We start from the raw sequence: 8,039 nt of genomic DNA on the forward strand, positions 1-8,039 counted from the left end.
GATATATAGTGACTGAATGTTTTAAAAAATAATAATAAATAAAAATCTGAAAAAATGATGAAAAGCTATTTGATGATGATGTTGATAGTAATGGCTTTGTCTTGACTGATATGCATGGTAATCATGCTGGAAAAAGAAATGCAATACACTGTGAAGATACATGTGATTCAACGTAACATAAAAAGACATGATAATAATAAATAAAATAAAATTTTAAAGAAGATAACTTTGGGACCAGCAATTAGCGTAACAGCTATGTCACTGGACTCCCACAGTCGATTGTGGTTCACATCCCGGAACCGGTTGCTTAAAACTCACTCCAGGTGCATGTGCGTGCGTGCCCAAGATCCCGAGAGGAGAATGGAGGAGAAGGGATTACGGTGTGGCCATCTCCCCTGGGGGGTGATTTCTCGCTTTCTGTCTCTCTGTCTCTCTGTTTGTCTGGTGAGTGCACGCGCTCTATAGCAAAAACCTCTTTAAAAAAAAAAAAAGATAACTTTGTAACCTAAAAACTAAAAAGCTCTAAGAAAGTACATTTCTAATGATCTTCTCACAAAAAAGGTATTTAAAGTGATACATATGTGAAATAGCTTGATTAGTCCATGTAATATTCATAAATTACAACATCACTTTGCCTCTATAAATATATACAACTATACTTTTTCAATTTGCAAAAAAAAAAAATTACAGTAGGAAAGATATTGTAGATGATAATTTTAGTTTAAGAAAACTGCCTCAGACACAAACTTTTCTATAAATGCGATAAATGAACTAACTGTAAAATCTTTTTTATTGTCGCTAAGACAGATTTTTGCTATAGGGATCGCATACTCACACTCACCAGAGAGAGAAAGTGAGAAATTACCCCTTGAGGGGGATGGCCACACCGCAATCCCTTCTCCATTCTTCTCTTGGGAGGATTTTGAGCACACATTCACAGATGCCAGCATGAGTTTTAAGCTGCTGGGTCTGGGCCTTGGACCCCAGTTGGCCATGTGGGAGTACAACACCTTAATCATTATGCCACCTGCTGGCCCCACTAAGGGTAAAACTAACTACTGAAACAAGCAGATTCAGAAGCTCTTTCATTCATAGAACCAACATTCAGCCAGTCTTCACTGATTTATTGTTATAGGACCATCTCTTTTGATTTGTCTAGCATCTGTTTGGATTGGTTAATCTTCTGTTTTACTTAGAATGCAATATCAAAATGGGATGCTCATGCTGTCTTAATATAGCCACAATACTTAAAATAAAACTGATTATTTTAAATAACCCCCAAAATTCAACCTTCGTTTTATAAATCAGATCTTTCAAACAGTAAGAGTGCTTGGTAATCACTTTGCCAACCAGGTAAAAGTTTCTGTAAGGAAGAGAAACAGATTGACTGCTCAATTTAGACTTTTGGATTAGTTGTGACATTTTATTATTCCAACTTTTTATTTTTGCCTTTGTGAATAATTGTGTGCACAGTGCGCTTCAAATATTAAGCTTGGGTGACCTATAGCCAAAGAATTGAAGTAATTTTTATGGAGTAAGAAACACTAAGAATTCTATTCAATTGTCTTCTGCAGAAAGAAGCCTAAAATTGTTATCAATGACTTTCCTGGCTAGTTTCCTTTTAAATAACATAATTATCTTTGATTACAATGATCTATGTGAAAACTGATGAAACACTACATAAATCACTTGTTTATAAATAAGGGCTATGATGGATTCAAATACTTTAGATCCTAAGAGAAATTGTTACTCAGATCAGACCACATTAATAAAAATAATGACATGTTTATGTAAATTTGTATAATTGTATTCATTTTATTATAATAAATAAATTAAAACATGTGAAGCATTCAGATCAGTTTCAATAAATGTCAGCTTAAAGAAACTTGGGCTGTACAAATTTGGACTAGATAATGCCTGTGGAATCATGCAGTGAAACAATAAAAAAAAAATCTTGCAATTCCAAATAAAATTAAGAAAGCAGTTGGAAAATATGTTAATAGAAAAATGGAACAACAAAATGAATATCACCACTGCAGTGAAAATACTGTAATGAAACAGAAATATCCATCCTTCACAGGCTTACTTGGATACGTCAGACTTTTATTATTAAAATCATTTTGTTTTGGAAGAGGAGGCAGCTTTTTTCCCCATCCTCTCCCCCCTTCACAAGTAAACATCCTCTTTCGCCATCTGGTGGCTAAAGACAACATTTTTTGGGTAGATGAAAAATGAACACAGATTTCGCAGTCAATTGTGTTTAATGCTTTCTGATTTACTGGAAAGATATATTTCTTTAACCTATGTAAATATAACTGAGGCAATTCCAAAAGTTCGTCGCAGTTTATTCAAATGATTCTTGCTATAGTATTTCTGTAGGATACAAACAAAATCGACGATTATTAAAAAATCATTTTGAAAGCTGAAATTAAATATGGTAGTAACAATTTGTTTGACCTGAATGCTTTTTGGCATAAAGAATTGAGAAGATCTTTTTAAAAAGAAGGTTTATAATTTTAATCACTATGGCAGATATCATTAAAGGCTTCAGTTTTGGTTTTTATTGTTTCAATAGTCATAACCAAATGTCAACAATTTCCCAGACCAAAAAGGGTGCAGAATTTAACAGTCCAGTTTTGAGTTTTTCCTATAGCTTTTTCTTAATTAAAATGTTCAATATTTATATATGTATGTATCCATCACCTCATTCATAAGAAATTAACATGACAATTATTTCATGTTTGATTTCTTTATTTTCTCCAGAATATCTTAATATTGAAACCCAAATTGTTATTTTGAGAAAGGGAGAAACAGAGAAACATGAAAAGACAAACAATTCATTTCATTTAACTTATGGTATTGTGAGCAGTCACTTTCGTAGGCAACACTTTTTTTTCTTTGTAGAAAAGAAGAAATAAAAAACAAACAGCACCATTAAAGAATGCATGATCCCTGAATTCTAAACAAAACACTGTCTAAAAATTTTTTAGATGCTTGTTGCACTCAGTCACATTTAGTCAGGTATCAAAGCAAGCATATCAGTATTAAATTGTAGCAGTCTTGCTGAATCAACTGCTCCCCCTTCTGAGGATTTTACACACCTTTTCTGAGTTTTTCCTGTGGGAATAATATATTCTTTGGTAGAGGACTGAAGGAGGGTTTCGCTTTTCTGTATGCTGATATAAAATGTCTGTGTATGTTCAGGGCCTTTGCCCCCAATCTGTGTTTGCCATGCATGTTATGTTTGGGTTGATTTCACATTTTGCTGTTACACTGTAGGAGTAATACTGCCTTTAAAAAAAAAAGGCATTAAATGGCTAATGTCAAACAGATGTAAACATTCAGAATACTGACCAAAAACTTTAAAAACATAAAAACACAAACACACATTAAAAAAAAAAAAAAAACTGTACTGAGAATATGAATCAGATTAAGTTTCCATGAAGCAGGAGAAAATACAGCAGTACAAGAAAATTATGGCAACCAAGTAAAGCACTTTCTTGGAAACATTCATGAACAGTACAAATACAACAAAGTTTTTCTACAGTCTAAATTATTCTGCAACTATCAAATATAGTACAAAGCGAAATAGTATGTGCTATAAAAAAGCAGCTCCTTTAAATTATAGTAAAAATGCTTTTTTGTTTACTTTACAGTGACAAAGCGTGAGGACTGAAGACGACAGGATTTTCATATTCAGTGACATTTTGGCTACATAGGCCCCTGACAGTCCAATGAGTTCCTGTGCTAGGACTCTTCACATTGTTCGCTGGGGACAGATATGGACAGTAACTCTGGGCTCTACATTTCCAGGGGGTCATTCATTTTCCCCACCAGGCAGCAAGTGCAGTGCTGGGTCTCAACACCTTGGATGATGCAAGCCTAAGCTTGGCTTCAGCTTTTAAAACCTAGGACTTCACCATACCACAGAGGAACTGGGAAGCCAGAGGCCACAGTAACTTCCTTTTGAAACTGTGCCAATGTCTGTAAAGGAAATGGGGCTGCAGCAACATGTATTTTTACTCTTGACTGCATTATAAAGCACCGTATGCACCAGCTTGTTTATGCAAGGTCCAGAAGTCAACTAACCCTTCTAACGCTCATCCCAGAAACACAAACTACCACAAAGTCTTTATAGCGACCAGGCTCAACCTCATAGGTTTGTTTTCAAGTTTTGTTTTTTCTTCTGAACTAGACCTTAGCAGGGAAATTTTATATATAACTATGGTGTTCAGTTCACCAAAATTTCTATTCTTATTTGGGGAAGGAAAAAAAAATATCTTCATTTTGAAAATGAATTTGCATCAGAATGCTCTTATTAACATGCCCATTAACTACCTACATGTCTTTACACACCTCAGGCATATGCATATCATATAGGAGGGGGTTAAGGAATCGCAGTTTTCTTCCTTCCCCTGATCCAAAAGTGCTACTTAGGGAATTACATCCTTTATGATAAAGAAAAAAAATTACATGTTATATGTGCAAGTTCTATTCCTGATAGGGATATAATATTGTCCAATAATCAGGATAATGCACACACTAACATTTGCACATTACATCACGATAACCATGTAGTAAATAACATACTCCATTTGCACACAGGCAGACACATAGAAATTGGGACACTATGAACCTACATACCTAATTCAATTCTACTGGCTTTTGTATATATATTAAATGGACACCTGTAGAATACCTGACCCACATTTTACTTCAGAATTTTCCTTTCCATTTTTACCCCAAAGATGTTAACTTTTTTCAGTAATATAAACCATAGGAGAACACTAGAAATTTGAGTTGGGGGCAAAAAAAGAGCAAAGGCATGGAAAAAGTATGTTCTTTGGACCAGGGTGATAGAATCCATGCATTATCAACAAGTGATTCTTCAGACATGTTAGGTGAAAAAACTAGACATACAGAAGGACACTTCTTTATTCCCACTAAGCTACTTGCAGGCAGTATTGAACCATGATGGAACGGACAATGAGCTCAGTATCACCCCGGCTCAGTTGTACCTCACATGCAGAGTGCAAAGGTGTTGTAGACTGGAGTTTCTTTCAACACCGTGTGTCAGCTACTGGTGTGGTAGTTTTTGATCTGCTGGTGTAGACAGTATCTGACACGGGTATACCAGTGACTGAATTTGGAAGAAATTTGGATGCAAGTGTTTATTGTCTAGGGGTGTCCCATCGTGAGACTAAGAGCATGATCTTCAGAATCAAGATGGTATTGGAGCCAAGCAGACTATAAAGACACCAGGGATAAGGACGCCACCCAAATGCAATCTGGCAAGTGCAGAGTTCGCTCAAGAGCCACAGGAATTGCTGCTGCATTCCTTGGCAAGGGCTGGTTAAGTGCATTGCTAACTGTCTCAGTTATTCATTTAGCTAATTTTCATATGAAAAATAGAAGTAATAGTACCAAAGCACCAAATGACAGCCACAGAGGCAGGCTTTTCTTTTGAAAATAAAGTACCTTTCATTATTGGCAATTTGTTAATAAAAACAATATTAATAAAAACAATGTCTCATCACCTAAAGAAATTTGTCAACATCACAATAATAAATACGAAGGAAAAAAAACGTATCATAGTTGAGTATTATTTTAAAAACTCACAAATGTTTTTTGTTCTGTTTTTCTTTTTTTTTTCCCCCTCCAGGAATTTAATTTCTGCTCATTCCAGTTAACTTTTAAGACATGATTTAAGGGAATGTCAAACAAAGTTTACATTGATTAGGATAATTCCATGTGGAAATATCTATCAATCTTACCCTGGATATAGATGATTTTTATTCCCTCTTTTTTTTTCCTACAGCCACAATCAAGAAATGGGTTAATGGCACTCCGCATTTTGTGCTCTATTATCTGAAGTTTAATGGGCGTGGTTTTGCTTCCTTTCATCTTCCCACAATGTACATGTGCTTTTGAACTTGCTTTTGGGAACAGAGCCTCCTGAACTACAGCTGTTTTCCAGCACCAGGGTGGCCAAAGTATATGGAATGTAGCTCAAATACACAACACTCAGACTTACTGGATAGACACTGACCGTCATGGTAAGATGCAGTATCCCTTTTTCAAAAGCTGTCCCATTCCTCCAGATATGAACAATGTATTCAGTTCACCTCAGGAAAATAAAACATGCACTACCTAGAACATTTTTTTTTAAAAAATAAGAGCTATGTCAGCTAAATACAAGTATATAGATTGTGAATAATGAGGGAAAAAATTGTTCAGAAACATGTCAACACTTCAGCCTTCTGTAGTCCCTTTTATCAATGACATTTATAAAAAGAGGTGGCCAAGCTCTCAACGTTGGAGATCAGAAAGAACTGGTGTCATCAATAAGGGCTATGACTACCCCCCCTTCCCCAGTTTTAGTATCTAGCAATTGTATTAGAGTGAACAGAATGGACTAGTATTTACACTATCAACTCATGTGTGCATATACATCATTTTATTTGTTTTCAATTGCAGGGCTTTTTTCTTTTTTCATACTTGCTCTTAAAAGCCATACATGAAGCTCCAAATGTTCTAAGAACTATGGTCTCTGTTGGCCAATGGATCTTATATTATCGGTGGTCAAAGGCCTAGAACCAGATTACGGTGAATGAGGTCTATGCTGTCATTTTAGGTGGAGGACACATTCCACAAGGAAATGTGTACTAAATCCAAGGCAGAGTCAGATATTCTGCCACAGTCTCTGAGAAGCAGTAGAGAGGGAGGAAAGAGACTAATAAGGGCAGTGGATTTTATTAAAAATGGCATACCTACTTTAACGTATCTTGCATGTATGAGTAAATACGAGGAATCACATATTGAAATCAGATTCCCCTTCCCAAACAGGATTTCACCACTGTCGTAAAGGTAGATCTAGAAAAGTCAACTATAAAAATCCTGGCTGAAATGCTTCATCTACAGAAAAGGCATGACCATCTAAGATCACTTTTATCATTGTCTTTCTACATCTGCATTTCTGGTTCTTTTGAGTCATTGAAAATGTCCTTTTCCTATCTACATTGGGTGTTAAAAATTAAAAAGGAAAATAAAACGGAGTGGTGACCTTTATACACATGGACACAAATGTCCCAAGGCTGGGAATGGCAACTAGATATGTAAAAGTCATGCTGCCGAGCCATTCAGTTGGGATGCACCCTCCCCTTTATCAGAAACACCAGAAAATCCTAATCCCACAGAGAAGAGATCATCTGCTTCAAAGTAAAATAAATACGCATGATAAAAGCTAACTGTGTTATTTCAATTTGTGGTTGCTGATGCTGTTCGGATTTTCCATGCTGAAAAGGGATACTGCATCTTTCACTCAGCTCTTATCGCACAACCAGGCAAGCTACACAGAGTTTTGAAGGACCTATGCAGTCGTCGTGGCAGAAGGCCCCGCAGCCTTTGCACACAATCATGGCTTTCAGCCGGCAAGAGCATTTCAGTTCCAATTCGTCGGTGTTGCTGCTGTCGGCGAAGTTCTGAACGGGCATCTGAGCGTTCTGACCAGGCAGGCCCGTGGCAGGATTGGAGCCACTTCCCAAAATCCCAATGGACTTTTCAATTGCAGATGCTGCCCTTTTGAAGCTCGTGCTACCAAAGTGTATTGTTGGATAATTTCCACAGAGCTGCTGTTGTTGCTGCACCTGCATTTTCTGAGCAGCTAATTGGGTAAAAGGCTTCTGTGGCTCAGAAAGCAAATAGGAAGAGAAATCTGCATTTTTTAGCGCAAATGCTTTTAACTGTTCTTTCATTTCATTCTGGTCATAGGAAACTTGTTTCATGCCCAGTTCACAGCTGCTGCTTAAACCTTCCTCAAAAGAAAGAGGTTCCGATTTTATATTGCTACATATGCCGGTGGACTGTGGCCAACTAAGTCTCTTAGTGGTTTCCATGGTAACTGGCGGTTGTTTCTGATCGGACGGGACTTCTGCATTAGGGAGAGGTGGAGGTAGTGGAGGTGGTGGGGGCGGAGGTGGGGGCAAAGCCAAGGGAGGGGGCGGGGGTGGGGGGGGCGGGGGGGGGGGGCCCCGGGGGTT

General features: G+C 37.1%; 1 protein-coding gene across 1 annotated transcript in view; it reads right to left on the reverse strand.

The window, feature by feature from the left end:
- Positions 1-4,792: 4,792 nt before the first annotated feature.
- Positions 4,793-8,039, reverse strand: part of ASXL3 (ASXL transcriptional regulator 3) — a 170,149-nt gene continuing 166,902 nt past the window's right edge. Inside the window, exon 15 of the mRNA XM_014588632.2 lies at positions 4,793-8,028. Within this exon, the coding sequence (XP_014444118.2) occupies positions 7,329-8,028 (700 nt within the window). The 3' untranslated portion in view covers positions 4,793-7,328. The remainder of the gene's footprint in view (positions 8,029-8,039) is intronic.

Source organism: Tupaia chinensis, unplaced genomic scaffold (genome assembly GCF_000334495.1).
Source record: "Tupaia chinensis unplaced genomic scaffold, TupChi_1.0 Scaffold000290_1, whole genome shotgun sequence".
NCBI classification, from domain to species: Eukaryota; Metazoa; Chordata; class Mammalia; order Scandentia; family Tupaiidae; genus Tupaia; species Tupaia belangeri.